This window comes from Lactuca sativa, chromosome 1 (genome assembly GCF_002870075.4).
Source record: "Lactuca sativa cultivar Salinas chromosome 1, Lsat_Salinas_v11, whole genome shotgun sequence".
In the NCBI taxonomy this organism is placed as follows: domain Eukaryota; kingdom Viridiplantae; phylum Streptophyta; class Magnoliopsida; order Asterales; family Asteraceae; genus Lactuca; species Lactuca sativa.
Genome location: NC_056623.2, coordinates 89,873,291 through 89,892,840, shown reverse-complemented (window position 1 = coordinate 89,892,840; position 19,550 = coordinate 89,873,291). Strand labels below are relative to the sequence as shown.

Below are 19,550 nucleotides of genomic sequence, written 5' to 3'. Positions count from 1 at the left end.
GCATAGCATCAAAGTGCATTTTAGCATTTTTAGCAAATATCAATAAACATTGCAGAAAAGCCACCAATGCATCATCATCATCTTCTTCTTCTCCTTTCCATTTTCGTTTATATATCTCATGAACTCAAACTCCTCACGGAAAAACTTTCCATTTCTTTTCTTCAATTCCGATTCCGATGACACCCGCGAATGGAATTAGAAAGAATGTGACTGACTGACTGACTCCGGAATCATGAATTCCCACATTGAAATTGTTTGTTTTTCTTTTTGTGTTCTCATTGAAAATGAATTAGTAGGGAATAACATACGGCAAAGCACAAACATCAACAGATTCTATGTGCTTAGCTTCAGACCATACCTGCACATCCGCCATTGTTGCCGCCTCACGTGGCGGCAGTGGTGGTGGTGCTGACGTGCTAAACAGCCATTCTTGGTCGTCAACACCACCCCACTCATCCGGTTTCGGAACCGTGAGTATTTGGTTTAAGTATTTCGTATCGGGGTGTGGCGGTTTGACTGTTTCCGCCTTCTTTTTGGGCGGTGGAGGTGGTGGTGCTGCCGCCGCCTTGACGACAGGCGGTGGTTTAGGGCGGGAGACAGGTTGTTTTGCAGGAACTGGAATTGGAATCGGAATTGGAGGAGGTGGTGGCGGCAGCTTGGTGGCGGTGACTGGTGGTGACTGGGCGGTGACATGGTTTGTATTTGTAATTACAGGTGGTGGAGGCGATTTTATGGGGGAGGGTTTGTGGTGGAGATGATTGAAGGCAGCAATTGGTGGTTTTTTGGCGGGAAGAGAGGCTGAGAGTGGTGGGGAAGGTGGTGGTATGATGCCGTTGACTTTTTGACTTTTTCCACCACCCATTTTGAAATTATTTTGAGATGATGACCTTTCTCTTTCCCTTTGGTTATCTAAGAAACTTGAGCTTGGGTTTTGGTTTTGGGGCCTTCCGTTTTCTGGGGAGATATTGGAAATGGGCCGGGCCATCTTATTGGGCCTGGGCTCGTTTTCTGTAATAATAGTAATTTAACTAAATAATAAGCAAAAAATGAGCAAAACTTTGAGCAAAAGAAAGAAAGAAAGAAAGAAAACTCACCATGAGAAACACCATTTGTCTCCATTTCTTTCCTTTTCTTCAAGATTCCTTCATGAAAACTATTTTCAAGAATATGTGAAGACAAATTATTAAGAGTAGCCATTGGTGAATCACTCTTCTTCATATGTTTATTCTTCTCCCTCTCTCTTTCATTTTTTTCTTTTGACTTCTCTTTTTTCTCCTTTTCATTATCTTTTTCCTTTCCTGCCCTTTGTTTATCCCTATCTTTGTGCTTCCTTTTATCTCCCCTTCTATCATCACTTTCTTGCACTTTCTCTTTCTGATCAAATCTCCTCTCAATCTTGTGGTCCAAAGGTGGTTGTGGTGGTGGTGGTAGTGGTGGTTGTGATGGTGGTGGTGGTGGTGGTGGTGTAGCACCATTGATCTTACTTCTTGCCATTGCATTTTGCATCTCAACTTTGTTGTTATAACTACTTTTTCTACCTTCATTAAAAAACTGGTGGCTACCACTTCCCTTTTCCTCATCTCTAATCCTTCTATCCAATTCCTGCACAAATTTAATATTCTCTGTATCCCTGTTTCGTGCCAAATCCCCATTTTGCCCCTGGAATTGTGTTGATTGTTGTTTCTTGTCATCTGAGGAATTTGTTCTATCTTTATTGGATTCACCATTTCGAAATTGAAGAGAGTGTTTCTTGTCTTGAATTTGTTGCATTTGTTCATTGTGCTTTTCCCCATTATACCCCTCATCTTGGGTACTGGTTTTACCCTTCTCTTTGTCCTTCTTTTTGTCTCGGTGTTTATCTTTCTTGTCTTTTTTATCTTTATGTTTACTTTCGCTTCTGTCTTTTTCCCTTTTTTCTTTCCCTTCTTTTTTCTCTTTGTCTTTCTTGTCCTTTTTATGCTTCTTCTCTTTGCGTTTTTCCTGAAAAACACAAGTTCTGAAAAAGTCAAAGAATTGACTTTGACCTTAAATGGAAACAAGAAACACCACAAAAAGTAATTGTTCATCACTGAATATATCGAGCACCATGTAACGAAAATATTCTCCATTTATTAACCAAAAAACCAAAAGGGTATTGAACTATTGATCACTAAGGGCAATTCATTCATATATAGTCCCTTTAAAGAAATTTTATATCTTATTTATTGTGTATTATCGTAACTTCTCGACATTCAAAATAATCTTTTTTGATAAAACAACACGCGTCATGTTTTTATAAAAGCATTAATTGAACCATAATGTATATACCTATTTGAAGAGAAAACACCTAAATTTTGACACAAGTAAAGATGATAATCCATTATTACACTAAAAAGAACAAAAGAAAAAATCCAATTTACACGTGGCTCTCACTTTTACTAAAATCTCTACTCTAATTTGAGATAAAAAAAGTTAACTTCATGTGTTTTTCAAGAAGCTTCATCATTACTTCAAATGAGTTAACTTCATGGAAAAGTTAAAGCTTAACAACATTTGGAAGCCTAAACTACAACACAACAAAATTTTGAAAATTGACATGTTCGACAAGTGGTGACATCATCATCATCAAAGTCTAAAACATGTGACAAGAAATAAGTTATGAAGTTTAATAGTAAAAGGTAGCCAAAAAATTTCTTACACATTTAAAACACAAGCGAATATTTGTCTTTATATGAACTGTAAATTTAAAAATGTCGCGAACGCAAGTAAAGTCATGCAATTTCCATATGTAAACACCATGATAACATGAATGATGGATACCCTGTTAACCCTACTACTTACATCTAGGGCAAAATATTACTTCTAGGTCATATGTTCTATAATCATTAGTCATGATATCTATAATAAAAGCCTCTGTGTAACAAATTTACAAATGGAAAAGGTGAATTAACATTTAACAGACAAACACATGATGCAACATGCTTGAAGGCACCAAGGGAAACAATCTTTGATAAGAATGTAAGCAATTTCAAAGAGATTTGAAGATTGTATAGGTCAACTTACCTTCTTCAGCAAGTCAAGATCGTCTGTTGTAGGTTTCTTTTCATATCCAGGTGGTGGAAATGGAAAGCACCGAGACATTGCACAAATTACACAAATGATAAGTATCAGAGATAATGGTGAAGAAAAGCTTTTTTTCAAATACTTTCAAGAACAGCAGTCCCAAAGTGGAAAGGAACCAGCAACTATTATCCTCTCCATTAACCATGTCCTTGCACTCATTTCCAGATTCAATGTTCTTCTTCCATGAAACCCGCAGTTTCAAACTGCAAAACCACCCATAACCAAACTTAAGTTATACCTTCAATAGTGATTGTAATCCAAATCAAAAGCTCCTTACTAGTTACTACACCTAGAAAATCTAACAGGAGGGAAATGCTTAAGTTGTAAAGCCAAACATGAAAGGCACAAAAGATACAGAATGTGCAGAATTTGCATAAACTATGGAAACCGGAGTGATTGTTTCTGAAGGAAAAACAAAGCAATTCTTCTGCCTTGCTAGTTTTGTAGATACGAAAGCATCAGTGCTACTTCCCCATGGTGAATCCAGCTCTGATCACTGCCTATGCGATACTATATGTGCCCTTGATAAGAAGATCAGAGATTTCTCAAAATCATGACTACCGATGTAGAAATGCACTCAAATGGACGAAGGTCCTAACAGACCAAGTTAGAGTCCCCAATCACAAATCTCGATCGAAACCCTAATTCTCCAAAAACTCAATGTATCTCTCGAGTAATCGATCCGACCAAAAAACTAGAAAAAAAACCCTCGGAATTACACAATACCCTAAATCTTAATTCACTAAGAATCCAAATAAAGCTCCCATAGCAAAGTTTGAAATTTTCAATCGAATAAAGTGAAAATCACAACACGAAAAAATCCCCCGGAACTATCCCCTTTCTAAAGGCGCTTTATAGCACGAATCAAACAAAAAATTGTGATTTTTCAGACATCAAGAGAGAGAGAAAGAGAGAGACAGAGACGAAGTGATGATCGATTTAATTACAATTGAATCTTCCAATACATATGATTAAATTTACCTTGTCCGCTACAAAGTGGACATTGTATATTGAATGAAGTAGAGACAATCGCATACAGAAAAACACTTTCTCTCTCTAAAATCTCAATCCCTTGTGTCAATCTGTGTCTGAAGTGTGTGAGTTTATGTGGTTTTTGTAATGGATTTCTTGAAAAGAACCTCAGGGAGTACGATTTTTGTTCGGAATTCAGACGCGAAAGAGGCAAAGATGAGGGCCGAAACCCACATATATAGAGAAGGTTTTTTAGAGAGAGAAAGGGGATGATTTCTTCTCTCACGCTCACAATCTGCCGTTTATGGGACTCTCCCAATCTTTATACCCCCACAAGCACACTAGAAAAAGGGTCTCCAATTCATGGGGTTAATTGCAATTTGTAAACCCTAAATTTGTCTAAGCTATTTCTTTATTTTTGCTCTAAAATATACTAATAATTCTTATATATATTGTTCTATCAAAATTATTATAATTTAAAATTTTGAAGTTTTTATGACTAAAATAACTAAATTAAAAAAAAATAAGTAAAGACATAAAAGAAAGAAATTTGACTTTTAAAACAAATGTGAATTATCTTGTTGTGTAATATTTAATTATTTTCATTTTGAATACTTTTCTTAAATTTGATGTAATAATTTTGAGAACACATATCCAAACATCCATGTATTTTTTCCAATGTTTAAAAAAATTGGTGTTTTAGTTGAATCGGTCCCCAGTTATCAATCTCGACCCCGGTTTCTAAAACTTGTGTGTGTGTGTGTGTGTGTGTGTGTGTGTGTGTGTGTGTATATATATATATATATATATATATATATATATATATATATATATATATATATATATATATATATATATATATGGGCGGAGCTTGAAAACTTAATTTGGAGGCCGAAACTATAATTTTTTTTCAGCAAATAAACACCAAAAATACCAAGAAGAAGAATTACAAACTTCTAATCAGTGTGTTCAATAATTTATCTTTCTAGTTAAACCAATATACAAAAAAAAAATCATCTAAACTTCCATTTTTTTAATTCTTTTATTTTTATTAGAATAATAACATTTTTGTCAACTCAAAAACTTTATCAATTTGTTTAGTAGGAAGGCAAGAAAATAGAAGAGTATTTGGTCATAAAAAATGAATAATAAGACCAGTCAATATGAAGCCAAGAGTATGTTCTAACCCTTTTTTTCTTCTTTTGAAACCTCTATTCCTAAATCATACTTGCTTTCTTTTTCTGCCTATCTCCTCTCACTCGCGGTCACACTTTCTTTTCTGTTCTCTATTCTGTATTTTCTTTTCTTTTTCTAGCTATAATTTCCGCTCTATTCTATATTCTTTCTTTTCTTTTCTCTTTCTAGTTGCTCATACTACATACGTGGTTTTAAAGTTTTTGCCTACAGGTTTAAAAGATTGCATCTTGCTTGATTTGTATACAAGTTATGGGTTTAGTGTTTCAAGTTGTTGGGTTTATTGGTGTAGAGTTTCGCGGTACAAATCTAAGGGTTTTGAGATTAGGATTTGCATGCAAATGGGTTAACTGAACCAACAATTTAACTAACAATGTGTGTCCAAGAACAAGCAAATCAGTTATTTAAAGCAAGTAATTGAGTAAAGCAAGAATAATTATATATTCATTATCAAGAATTGAAGATACAAATCAGTTAAACTTAATCATAGGGGTTGAGGGAATGGAGATGATGGTCTGATGGAGAAGATAGAAAAGAGGAATTAAGAGAACATTAAAGATACATGATCGATTCCAGTGCAAAAGTGAGAGTGGAGCTGTCAGTAGTGATTGAAGATAGCCGATTGGGAGATGCCGAGGAGGATAGGTGGTCCAGCGAACAACAAATGATGGAGCAACTGAGCGAGCGTTAGAAGTGTCGATGACTTTGGTTCAGAGAGCATGGGGCAGCCCAAACATTTTTTGGGCTTAATTTGGGTAAAATTTACTGGGCTATAACTAGTTCTAACAAAAAATTCAATTAGGGGGGAGGGGGGGCTCCTGGCCCTAATGATCCTCCGCCTCAATATTTAGAAAGAGAGAGAGAGAGAGAGAGAGAGAGAGAGAGAGAGAAAGAGTCGGGGTTTTTTTTAGAACCAGATGATTTGTGGGAACTTGTGAACTCATAATCAGTTCATCATTTTTCAACATCAAAAACATCAATCTTCTCCAAATGGTACTTTAGCCATATCTAGGCTAAAAAAAAGATTTGACGATTTATTTTTGGTTTTTTTGTATGACTACTGATGAGTACAATCAACAATCATCAGCAGTCCATATGGTTGCTGATTGTGTACATCTGCGGTCCATATGACTGCTTATTGTGTTCATCAGCAGATCATATGATTGTTGATTGTGTATACATGCAAATTTCGAGAAAAAAAATGTCAAATCTTTTTTTTGAGCCTAGATATGACTTAGACGCACCATTTAGAGAATATTGTTGTTTTTTATGTTGAAAAATGATGAACTGATTATGAATTTGCAAGTTCAAATATTAAAAATACATATAACAAACTGTAGATCAATCTAAATACATAAAAAAAAGCACATAATCATAAATTTTACATCGGATCAAGCTCAATTTGTTTTGAAAAAGTGTTGTATTAACGGATAAGGAAAATTCAATTATCCAAGTCCAATAAAACAGTTCAAACGGTTTTTTACCGATTCTATCACATCGGTTCAACCCTATTTTTGAAGAAATTGTCCAGTTTGATCCGATTTAGAAATTGGAATAGAACCTGTGATAATTGAGCCGCTTATTGCACAGGTCCATTTCGAACCATTATCGAAACATTGATTTTTACATTATAAATGGGCAATCGTTTTTGTAACGACAAAGAAAGAAAAATAACTTTTAAAGCAAATATAAATTATGTTGTTTAGTAATTACTAATATTTAATTATTAATCTTGTTCTTAAATTTATTGTAGTAATTATGAGAACATTGTATCCAAACATCATGGACTTTTACATTTATAGATGGACGATCATTCTTTCAACGATACAAATAGTGTTGGTTTGATAGAAATATTGTAACATGTGATATGTTTTTTAATAATTATACTTGTTAAAATATAAAAAGGGCTATGTAGCTATGAATATGATGACTAAAATGATTGTTCTAATATGTGTTGGAATGTTTGTTCTTTGTTTTATCATTTCATTTTGCATTTAAATCACAAGAAAAATGAATTCAATTTACAAAATGTTTTCCTTTTTTGTACGCGTAGATTAAAGAAAGGGAATTAAATATCCTCGTATATTTTTCTCCTATCATCTTTCTACCCATGTCAAATGATGACATGTGTCATATTTAATTTTCCTTAATAATACTGGTCGTGAGACATATGTATTACATTGGTTAACTTAAAAAAAATTAAATATAAAGGTTAAAATATTTGAGAATTTTAAATTTATAATAAAATAAGAAAAATAATGAAGTATTATAATGGAAATATTTTTTATCCTTTAAATTTAAATAAATAAACAAAAGAAGTTAATGAGCTTTAATTTTGGAAAATTTGAAATTAAAAGGTAAGTTTATTAATAAAATTATATCCATTTATTATTATATTTATTGTAATTATTACATTATAATATTATGTGGAATTTAATAAAATAGAAAAAACTCATAAAATAATATGTGAAAAAAAATTAATTCAAAATAACCACAAAATGACATTTGACAAATTGAATGAGAGTGTGATAAGTGGAAAAAAAAAACATTCATTTATTATAGTAGACTTTCATCCTTTTGTCATCATTTAATATTGGTAGGAGGATAAATAGGAGAAAATTGTAGGAGGATATTTAACTAATTATGAGACTCATGTATTACATGAGTTTATTTATAAAAAAACAAACAAACATGAAGATCTAAAAGTTTAGAAATTTTAAATTTATATATATATATATATATATATATATATATTAAAATTAAAGTGTTTATTTATCTTATAAATTTAAACTAGTAATTTAAATACATAAACAGTTAAAATAATTGGATTCAATTTAAAATTTTAGAAATTATAAGGAAAGTTGCATTAATGAATTGGATAATCATTTATTATTACATTTATTATATTTAAATACTATATGAAATTTAATAAAATGAAAACAAAACCATGAAATGACACATCTACTCTAATAAATGAAAATCTTTTTGATACATGTCACACTCACATTGATTTGGCCACATGTCATTTTATGGTTATTTTCAATTATACCACATGGCATTTTGTGTTTTTTTTTTTCATTTTATCATATCCCGCATAATATTTAAATGTAATAATAAATACATATCAATTTCATTAATTGATTTTCCTTTTAATTTTAAAATTTCTAAATTAGAACCTTATTAGTTTCCTTTGTTTGTTTATCTAAATTATTTGTTTAAATTAAAAAAAAACATGATAATTATAATAATTCAATATTTTTCTTTCAGACTTTTAATTGTTTAGAATTTCATATTTAATTTTTCTTTTAAATGAACCCATGTAATACATGGGTTTTACACCTAGTGGATATAATTTTATATAAATTTACCATAAAATAACATGTGACATAATGCATAAGAGAATGACAAGTGGCAAAATTAATTTTTATTTATTAGAGTAAATTTTCATCCACTTGTGATCATTTAATATTGGTAGGAGGATAAATAGGAGGAAATTGTAGGAGGATATTTAACTAATTGTGAGACTCATGTATTCCATGAGGTTACTAAAACAAACAAACAAACATGAATATCTAACAATTTAGAAATTTTGAATTTATAAGAAAATAAAAAGAAAAATATTTAATGATTAAAATTAAAGTGTTTAATTATCTTATAAATTTAAACTAATAATTCAAATACACAAACAATTAAAATAATTGGATTCAATTTAAAAATTTAGAAATTATAAGGAAAGTTGCATTAATGAATTGGATATGCATTTATTATTACATTTATTATATTTAAATAGTATGTGAAATTTAATAAAATGAAAAAAAAAAAAACATGAAATGACACATCTACTCTAATAAATGAAATTTTTTGACACATGTCACACTCTCATTGATTTGGCCACATGTAATTTTGTGGTTTAAATTTTTTCCACATGGTATTTTGTGGTTTTTTTTCATTTTATCATGTTCCACATAATATTTAAACGTAATAATAAATACATACCAATTTCATTAATTGATTTTCCTTTTAATTTTAAATTTTCTAAATTAAAACCTTATTAGTTTCATTTGTTTATTTATCTAAATCATTTGTTTAAATCTTAAAAAAAACATGATAATTTCAATAATTCAATATGTTTCTTTCAAACTTTTAAATGTTTAGAATTTCATATTTAAATTTTCTTTTAAATGAACTCGTGTAATACATGGGTTATACACCTAGTGGATATAATTTTATATAAATTTACCACAAAATGACATGTGACATAATGCATAAGAAGATAACAAATATCAAAATTAATTTTTATTTATTAGAGTAGATTTTCATCCACTTGTCATCATTTAATATTGGTAGGAGGATAAATAGGAGGAAACTATACGAGGATATTTAACTAATTGTGAGACTCATGTAATACATGAGTTTAGTCAAAAAAACAAAAACAAAAACAAACAAACAAACATGAAGATCTAACAATTTAGAAATTTTGAATTTATGAGAAAATATGAAGAAAAATATTTAATTATTAAAATTAAATTGTTTATTTATCTTATAAATTGAAAGTGATAATTTAAATACGTAAACAATTAAAATAATTGGAATGAGTTTAGAAATTTAGAAATTATAAGGAAATTTGATTTAATGAATTAGATATGCATTTATTATATTTAAATATTACATGAAATTTAATATAATGAAAACAAAACCATGAAATGACACATCTACTCTAATAAATGAAAATCTTTTTGACACATGTCACACTCTCATTGATTTGACCGCATGTCATTTTGTGGTTATTTTCTATTAAAGTTGTTCCACATATCATTTTTTTCATTTTAACATATTCCACATAATATTTAAATGTAATAATAAATGCATATCAATTTCATTAATTGATTTTCCTTTTAATTTTAAATTTTCTAAATTAAAACCTTATTAGTTTCCTTTGTTTATTTATCTAAATTATTTGTTTAAGTTTACAAAAAACATGAAAATTTTAATAATTCAATATTTTTCTTTCAAACTTTTAAATGTTTAGAATTTCATATTTAATTTTTCTTTTAAATGAACTCATGTAATATATGAGTTTTACACCTTCTACTCTAATAAATGAAAATATTTTTGACACATGTTATATTCTTATTGATTTGACCACATGTCATTTTGTGGTTATTTTCAATTAAATTTTTTCGACAAGGCATTTTGTGGTTTTTTTCATTTTATCATATTCCACTTAATATTTAAATGTAATAATCAATGCATATCAATCTCATTAATTGATTTTCCTTTTAATTTTAAAATTTTTAAATTAAAACCTTATTAGTTTACTTTGTTTAGTTATCTGAATTATTTGTTTAAATTTTAAAAAAATACGATAATTTTAATAATTCAATATTTTTCTTTCAAACTTTTAAATGTTTAGAATTTCATATTTAATTTTTCCTTTTAAATGAACTCATGTAATACATGGGTTTTACACCTAATAGATATAATTTTATATAAATTTACCACAAAATGACATGTGACATAATGCATAAGAGGATGACAAGTGGCAAAATTAATTTTTATTTATTAGAGTAGATTTTCATCCACTTGTCATTATTTAATATTGGTAGAAGGATAAATATGAGGAACTTATAGGAGGATATTTAACTAATTGTGAGACTCATGTATTACATGATGTTATTAAAAAAAGCAAACAAAAATGAAGATATAACAATTTAGAAATTTTGAATTCATAAGAAAATAAAATGAAAAATATTTAATTATTAAAATTAAAGTGTTTATTTTTCTTATAAATTTAAACTAATAATTTAAATACATAAACAATTAAAATAATTGGATTCAATTTAGAAATTTAGAAATTATAAGGAAAGTTGCATTAATGAACTAGATATGCATTTATTATTATATTTATTATATTTAAATATTATATGAAATTTAATAAAATGAAAAAAAAAACAATGAAATGACACATCTACTCTAATAAATGAAATTTTTTTTGACACATGTCTGATAGTTTCATTTTATTTACTTCTTTTTATAGTTTATTTTAGCATATTTCATCCATAATCTAGTTAATTTTCATGCATATTTTCCTTTTTGTTATTTTATGACTATTTCGGGCACTTTCTAGTTTCGTGAGCTTTATTGCAGATTTTATGGAGACTAGTGGAGCGGGAATGTTCGGGACGTATGGGAAGCGATGGGATTTGGTAGACAAAAAGGATGTTAGGCTTGGTGATTGTGGAGATAATGCATGGAGTGATCTTGATGATTATTTGAAGGCTGGGAGAGAAATAAACTTTAAATTTGCAAGATGCGGGGGAATATTCAAGCATGCGTAGATTATTAACCGGGCGAGTTCACGAGCTTTGGAGGATTTGGAGAAGTAAAATTGGTCTTAAAATGAAGAAAACTTGAAGAAAAATGGGCTAGGAGCTGATTGGACTCGAACTAGGCCAAGTGGGCTAAGCTATGGAGGCCCAAACCTCAAAGATGCTACATCCAGGGACCACCTGCGCAACAGCACGCGGGTCGCGCAACCCCCTGCAGGGGCATTTCCGGGAATTCATGTTTTGAGCTATATGGGGAAGGTTGGTGCCTATCTTTTGGAGACTCTTGGACATCCGATTTTTGGAGATTCTCTCTGGAGTTTTGAAGACTTTTGAAGGCCAAGAACACTTGAAGAACATCATATTTTTACCTCTTGATTCTTGCTTAATGTTTGGTACAATCTTCTCTAACTTTGTTTCTTTGGGTTTAGCCATGCTTGGCTAAACTAATCTTGGTTGACTTTTGGTTAATCCTTTGAACTTTTGTTGAATGTTGAAGAATCCATGAACATGTTCTTAAATCTTTATGGGAATGTTTTGTGTTTTAACATCTTATCACTACTTGTATGTTTTAGTTCATGAGTTTAAATGTGTTTCTGGTGATTAGTTGGCTAATTTCTTGATTAAGTAAAGGATCCTCAAATTAGCAAGCAACAAATGATTTTTGTGTTGTTTTTGCTTCACACAATCATAAAAACATTTCCTCCAACATGGTGGTGAAAGCATTTGACCCCTCTTGGATTTGGTGACTTTTCGGTTCTTAATGCTAGTTGACTTTCACTAATTACATGCTATTTGGAATTAGTGACTTTGACTAAGGAAATTGTTATGAGCTTCTCTAGCCATTTCAACAATTAAGAAAAGTCTAGGTAATCTCAAGCTCCTTGGATTACTATAGCCAAATTAAGGATTTAAATCAAAGTATTGCACCATTGGATTCTAATGATATGTTCATCAAAAGTCAAAGTGAGGAAACTTTAAGTCAACCACCTCTCCCTTATTGATTTTACATCAAACTCTTATTTTTGTTGCATTTGTCTATTTAAATCATAGTTAATTCTAGTTTGTTTCAAGTATTTCAAAACACCAAAACCCCCCATTTTATTTTTATTGTCATTTTACAAGTATTTTTACAAAGAGATTTTTCATAGAGTTATAAATTGAACCAATCTCCGTGGATTCGATCCCTTTACCACTATACACTATTTTAGTGTGTAATATTTAGGGTTATTATTTGTGTTGGCCTCGACAACCACCAAATTTTTGGCGCCGTTGTCGGGGATTGGTTTTGATTTAATCAGTTTGTTTCTCTATGCCTAGATCTCATTGTGCAGGTACTCTAATTTAAAATCCAGAAATTAAAAAAAAAAAAAAAGAGTATGGTTCGGAAATGAATACTACTTGCACCGAAGACCAACTTTCTGAGCTAGCTCAGTTAGTTATGATGATTGAAAGTGACCAAAGTGTGCAACCCACACCTCTTCTTTGCGATTTTTGTGCCCAAAATGGACATCATTCCGACACGTGTCCATATTTACAAGGAGAATGGGAAGAAGTGCAAGATAAGGGAAGCTACTACCGGTCAAACCAATGGAGTTATGATCAGCCTCAACATGATCAATGGTGGGACAACAACCAAGTTTGGGGAAATAACCATTACCAAAACCCATACCAAACATGGGGAAATAACCAATACCAACCAACTCCACTGTTCCAAGAACCCTATCCTTACCCTCCTCAACAAACTGAAACGCCAAGCATGTCCTTAGAGGACATTGTGAAAAGCATTGCCACTTCTACCCAAATTTTCCAGGAAACAACTCAAGCTAGCCTCAAAAGCTTAGAGCAACAAATAACACAAATTTCTCAATCATTGAGTATAGTGGAATCTCAATACAAATTACCATCTGAAGAGAGCCCATGTCATAACGCATGTTGCATTCCATTTAAAGATGAGAAAACTTTTGATGCCCCAAGAGTGTTATATGAAGAAGAGGAAGAAGAAGTAGAAGTGGAAGAAGTTGTCAAAGAGGAAGAAAAAATTAAGAATGTTGTCAATGAAACTGTAAAGGAAGTAATAGGGGTTAACGAAGGAGAGGTTGAGTCACCCACCACCATTGAGAAACTAACTCCAGTGGTAGACCAACCACAAGAGCCACAAGCGATAAATTTGTCGGGCTCTTCAAAGGTTACCTATCCCGAGAAAGAAGACGCCCAACCGGTCACCTACTCAACCACCATGTCAAAGAGGGAAGAGTTGGTCACCTTAAGGAACAAGTACGAGAGAGAATTTTGTGGTTATTTTCAATTAAAATTTTTCCACATGGCATTTTGTGTTTTTTTTCATTTTATCATATCCCGCATAATATTTAAATGTAATAATAAATACATATCAATTTCATTAATTGATTTTCCTTTTAATTTTAAAATTTCTAAATTAAAACCTTATTAGTTTCCTTTGTTTATTTATCTAAATTATTTGTTTAAATTAAAAAAAAAAAACTTATAATAATTCAATATTTTTTTTTCAAACTTTTAAATGTTTAGAATTTCATATTTATTTTTTCTTTTAAATGATACATGGGTGGATATAATTTTATATAAATTTACCACAAAATGACATATGACATAATGCATTAGAGGATGAAAAGTGGCAAAATAAATTTTAATTTATTAGAGTAGATTTTCATCCAATTGTCATCATTTAATATTGGTAGGAGGATAAATAGAAGGAAATTGTAGGAGGATATTTAACTAATTGTGAGACTCATGTGTTAAATAAGTTTATTCAAAAAAATAAAAAAAACAAAACAACAAAACAAACAAACAAACAAACATGAAGATCTAACAATTTAGAAAATTTAAATTTACAATAAAATAAAAAGAAAAATATTTACTTATTAAAATTAAAGTGTTTATTTATCTTATAAATTTAAACTAATAATTTAAATACATAAACAATTAAAATAATTGGATTCAATTTAGAAATTTAGAAATTATAAGGAAAATTGCATGAATGAATTGGGTATGCATTTATTATTATATTTCAATATTAAATGAAATTTAACAAAATAAAAAAAAATCCATGAAATGACACATGGATATAATTTAATATAAATTTACCACAAAATGACATGTGACATAATACATAAGATGATGACAAGTAACAAAATTAATTTTTATTTATTAGACTAGATTTTTCTAAAAAGAATAACGTTGTAATAGAATGATTTGTTAATAATCTCATACTGGATAACCAAAATATCTCTAAGTATGCCTATATTAAAATCCATGTCAGTAGACAAGCTCAGACATACATAAGTCCCAAAATTAACACTAACATGTCAAATGCTTAACATAAGGGTGGATGACAATGTGTTAACAGTGTCAAGTAAAGCATGGACACTTAATAATTGATAATTCCATTAATGGTCACATATATGTCATCCCAAACACATATGGTCATGGTAGTAGCTCATGCCTTCTACTTCTTTGGAATACTATTAAATCATCAAAACACATATCTTTTTGTTAGTACTAGTATCTAAAAACAGTAATATTCATGTTTTAGGGCTAGATTTTTGGTGAAAATAAAATTTTGAGAAAATAAATTTAAATAAGTAAATAAATAATGAAATTAATAACAAATAGATAATATTTTAGATTTTGACACTTCAAATATTATTAGAAAGAAAATTAAAAGTTAAAGGTGAGAAATTATGTTGGATGGACCAACATCATCAATTTGTGAAAGTTAAGATTTGACTAGTATTGACCCTTGTAGGACTTGGCATGTTATTAAAATGGTTGGGAAAGATTGTTTATGTAAATATAAGGTTGCTAGTAATATCTTTAGTTAAATAGTGGTCAATATGAGAAATAAGAAACTTGTGGGGTTACTGTGTAAATATACAAAAATATCACCTAGCTATTCACTTCCATCTTCTTCTTATTCATTCAAACAATTCAAGAGGGTGTGTGGAACTTTGAAAGTGGCGATTTTACCACTCAGATGGCGGACTGAAGCTTTGGTGTGGAAGTTGTCGAAAATCTATTTATTCTCCCAACAATTTCTACTTCTAAATTTTGAAGGTATAATTATTCTCTAGTTTTTCATATCTTATGTATAAGGTTTTACCTGATACTCCAAATTTTGAATTTTTTGGTTAAATATAGTGATTGATTAAGTTTTTATAAATGATTATTTTCTTATAACGTCACTCAAACAACAACTCTATTCATAGATGTGTGATTTGAGATTTGGTGGTGTTTTGGGGTTTCTTAACCCTGACTTTTATGGAATTCAAAATTCATGTTCCATTTTGTTTTATGAGGATTTTTTATGGTCTAATTATGATAATATCATTTATCTTATCCTATGTTAGTAAATCACGCTTTAAATGTCGGCGTGTTGAAGTGTCGATAACCTACGCGTCGATTAAATTATAGTTGAGGTGATGTGATACTCACTATAACTCAAGTGTAACTTTGGGTCGAGGGCACGTGGTTTTTGGATGGTTGATTTAACATCCAAGTTAATGATCCAAGTCGACCCTTTCGTGGACAAGGATTAGCATGGAAGGGATTTAAGATTGTCATGGAGTATTGGTAGATTATTCATGGTGATGAACATATCATAGAGATGCGACTACTACTCATGAGTGCTTAATGGAAATTAAGTATTGAAGTAACCCGCACTTAGATATAACTTCATGGAATCTGTCACGAGTGATTCAAAGATGATAATATAATATATTCTTTAAATGAAGATGTATGAGGCTTTAGTTATGCCGTCGGTGGTGTCTTGGTTTTCTCTAACGTTGTCTGTAACTAGTAGCCATAAAGGGAATATTTATGTATGACATGATGTGTAGACGGGGTATAAACAGTCAAAGTTTATTTGTTCTTTCCGCCCTAACGCGACAAGTGATATCCATGGGATGTTCAATGATTTGGTGTTGACATCAAATTCATTGTTGTGCTTAGACTAAATTGATAATGGATAAATGGTTTAGTATTTTATGGTCAATGATAGTTTCATTTTATTTACTTCTTTTTATAATTTATTTTAGCACATTCCATCTCATTTTAGTTAATCTTCATGCATATTTTCTCTTTTTGTTATTTTTCTTGTAATGCCCCGATTCTCAGGTATTGTCTAAATATGAGTTATTAGGTTAAGCCCTACTCGACGAGTCGGTTGATCTACTCGTTGAGTAGCAGTGGGAAGGATCGCGGGTTAAGTGACCTACTCGACGAGTCCATATTGGGACTCGGCGAGTAGGAGCTGGCAGCTGAAACCCTAAATCCCGGGGTTGTGCACCCTATTTAAGGGAACACAAACCTCTTTCAGCCTCTTTGCAGTCTCTTATCAAACCCTAATACATGTGTGTGTGTGTGTGTGCTTTGTGTGTTTGAAGCCTTGGAAGGGGATTTTGGTGAAAAGAGCTTGGGAAGCAAGCAGTGGCGGATTTAGGGGGGTTCCGGGGTGGCACCGGCAACCCCTAAATTTTCCGGCTGCAGTGGAAAATTTTTTGAAATTTTTAAAAATTTTTATTTTTTCTAATATCGTGCAACCCCTAATCTTCCCGTGCAACCCCTACTATTAAATCCTGCGTCCGCCCCTGGAAGCAAGTGGTTTGAAGCAAGGAGCTTGGGGGAGATCCGAACCTACTCCATTTGTCATCTCTAGGGAAGGTATCAAGTTGTTATCTTCCTTCTATTTTGTTCTAGACCTCCTTGGTTGGAGATTAGGGTTCTTGGTTAGGTTATAAACTCATTTTCTAGAGTATGAGCCAAGATCTAAAGTTGTAACTTCAGATCTGAACTCTCTGAGGATTAAGGGACCACAAAGTTATTAATTTTGGCAAGTTTGAGCCCCTCCCTATGTGTAAAACCCCATTTCAAGCATAGTTTGGACTTTTAAGACATTGGAGCCTTGTATGCACGTAAAGTTTGCAACTTTACATGATAAGCAGGCCTAAGTAGGTTTGATCTACAATTTGGGGCCTTGCCATGGCTTAAAAGTTGTCTGCATGATAAAATGACTGAATGGACTCAGCGAGTCGCACAGTTGACTCGGCGAGTCACATGAAGATGGTCGTGAACATGACGAGTTGGAAGAATAACTCGGCGAGTCGGATGAGTTTTAACCAGGACACATTTGCATGTATGTTCGTCGAGTTCAAGGAGGGAACTCGACGGGTGGCCTTAAGGGTTGATCGAGATTCGAAGGAGCTCGACGAGTCACCCTAATGACTTGGCGAGTTGGAATGTGCTTCAAAGAACTTGGCGAGTACCCAAGGGTACTCGACGAGTTAAGGTCAACATGGACTGTTGACCTTGATTGGGGACTTTGACTATGACCAGGGGTTGACTAGTGGGTTATGGAACACCTTATAAGGTGAAGGACTTATGAGCATGTCATATTATGGTAATAGGTGGTGGAGTCTTTGACAAGTGATAAGAGAACTTTGATTATTTACCGAGTTGACATCTACGAGGTGATTTATCCTCACTATACTAAGGGGTCTAAGGCACCAAGTCCGGCCCATTGGATTTGATATCCTAGTAGTTATTGTTATGATAAGTTGAGTCGGTAATGTATGCCAGTTGATATGCTAGTCGGGTAGATCTGTAGGATTGCCTGTGATACTGATTGATTACCTATATGTGCATTTATCTGTTACATGTCGACATGTTATGTGGGGTGGGTTGAGGTTGTACTGCTCCATGCGGTAGCCAACAAACCCGAGAGTATTCCAGATATGAGCTGAGGGCCCGGTAGGCATTCCAGACTCATACTGAGGACTCGAGAGCATTCCAGATACGAGCTGAGGGCCCGGTAGGCATTCCAGACTCATACTGAGGGCTCGATGGCATTCCAGATACGAGCTAAGGGCCTGGCAGGCATTCCAGACTCGTACTGAGGGCCTAGGGGGTAATCCAACTTGTAAAGTTGTGGGCCCAGTACATGTTGTTCTGTTTTATTGATATGATATGCTAATGTTGATATTGCCATGTGGACTGTATGTGTATCGGTATTTTGGGAGTAACTCACTAACCTTTCGGGCTTACAGTTTCAGTTTGTTGTTTCAGGTACATCAGAGGATCGCGGCAAGGCGAATGCGTGATCGTACTGCTCCTCCAATTATATTTATGTTTCTGGGAAAAACTATGATAACCAATATTTTGAAAACAAAGTTGTAATGTTTTGATGAACTTGACATGTATAAAAAGTTTAAATTGGTTGAATTTTTTAGGTGTTACATTTCTCCTTTACCGGGTGCTTTCAAGTCTTTTGAGCTTATTTGCAGGATTTATCGAAGACTATTTGTCATTAGAGGTTTTGGAAGGAGTGTGGGAGTGTTGGAGGCTTGCAATTTGTTCATGGACTTGAAGTGGTGCAATTCGTCTTGGTGTCAATATAAGCAATAAGCGCGTCAGACTTAAATTTCGGGCAAGACGATGAGAATTCGAGCTATAGAAGATTAAAGGAGCATTGGAGCATCTTGGAAGAGTTTGGAAGGCATAATTGTGCTATCAAGAACTTGCACAAATGGGCTGGACAATGGATGAGAAGAGTAATCTAGAAGGCCAATCAAATGGGCCAAAAAGCCCATTCAGCAGAATCCACGCGGTCCGTGGATCGCACTGTGAAGAATCTGAATTTTAGCCTTTTGCCTCTATTTGGGGAAAGTTGGTGGAATACTTTTGGGCAACTTTTGGATCTGATTTTTGACCACTTTTACTGAAGTTTTGAGAGGATTTTTCACTATGAGACTTGGAGGAACACCCATTTTTTACTCTCTTAGAAGATTAGAAGATTTGTGGATTTCTTTCATCTTTCATCTTGAACAATGTTTGGTATCTCTAATCTCTCTTGTTTTTGTTTAATCTTAACCATGCTAGGCTAGATTTATCATTGGTTGACTTGGATGTAATTGCTTGAATGTT

General features: G+C 32.1%; 1 protein-coding gene across 3 annotated transcripts in view; it reads right to left on the bottom strand.

Moving 5' to 3' along the window:
- The window catches only part of LOC111896994 (uncharacterized), a 4,645-nt gene extending 268 nt beyond the window's left edge, over positions 1-4,377 (bottom strand). The window contains exons 1-4 of one of the 3 annotated variants that reach the window (XM_023892972.2): positions 3,392-4,377; positions 3,043-3,305; positions 1,095-1,980; positions 1-1,008 (exon numbers count right to left, since the gene is read on the bottom strand). The exon at positions 1-1,008 is cut by the window's left edge and continues 268 nt beyond it. In XM_023892972.2, coding sequence (XP_023748740.1) covers positions 290-1,008; positions 1,095-1,980; positions 3,043-3,120 — 1,683 coding nt within the window. In that variant the 5' untranslated portion in view covers positions 3,121-3,305; positions 3,392-4,377 and the 3' untranslated portion in view covers positions 1-289. Of the gene's footprint in view, positions 1,009-1,094; positions 1,981-3,042 lie in introns of all 3 variants that reach the window. The other 2 variants (XM_023892970.2, XM_023892971.2) reach the window with 2 other exon arrangements.
- Positions 4,378-19,550: the final 15,173 nt, after the last annotated feature.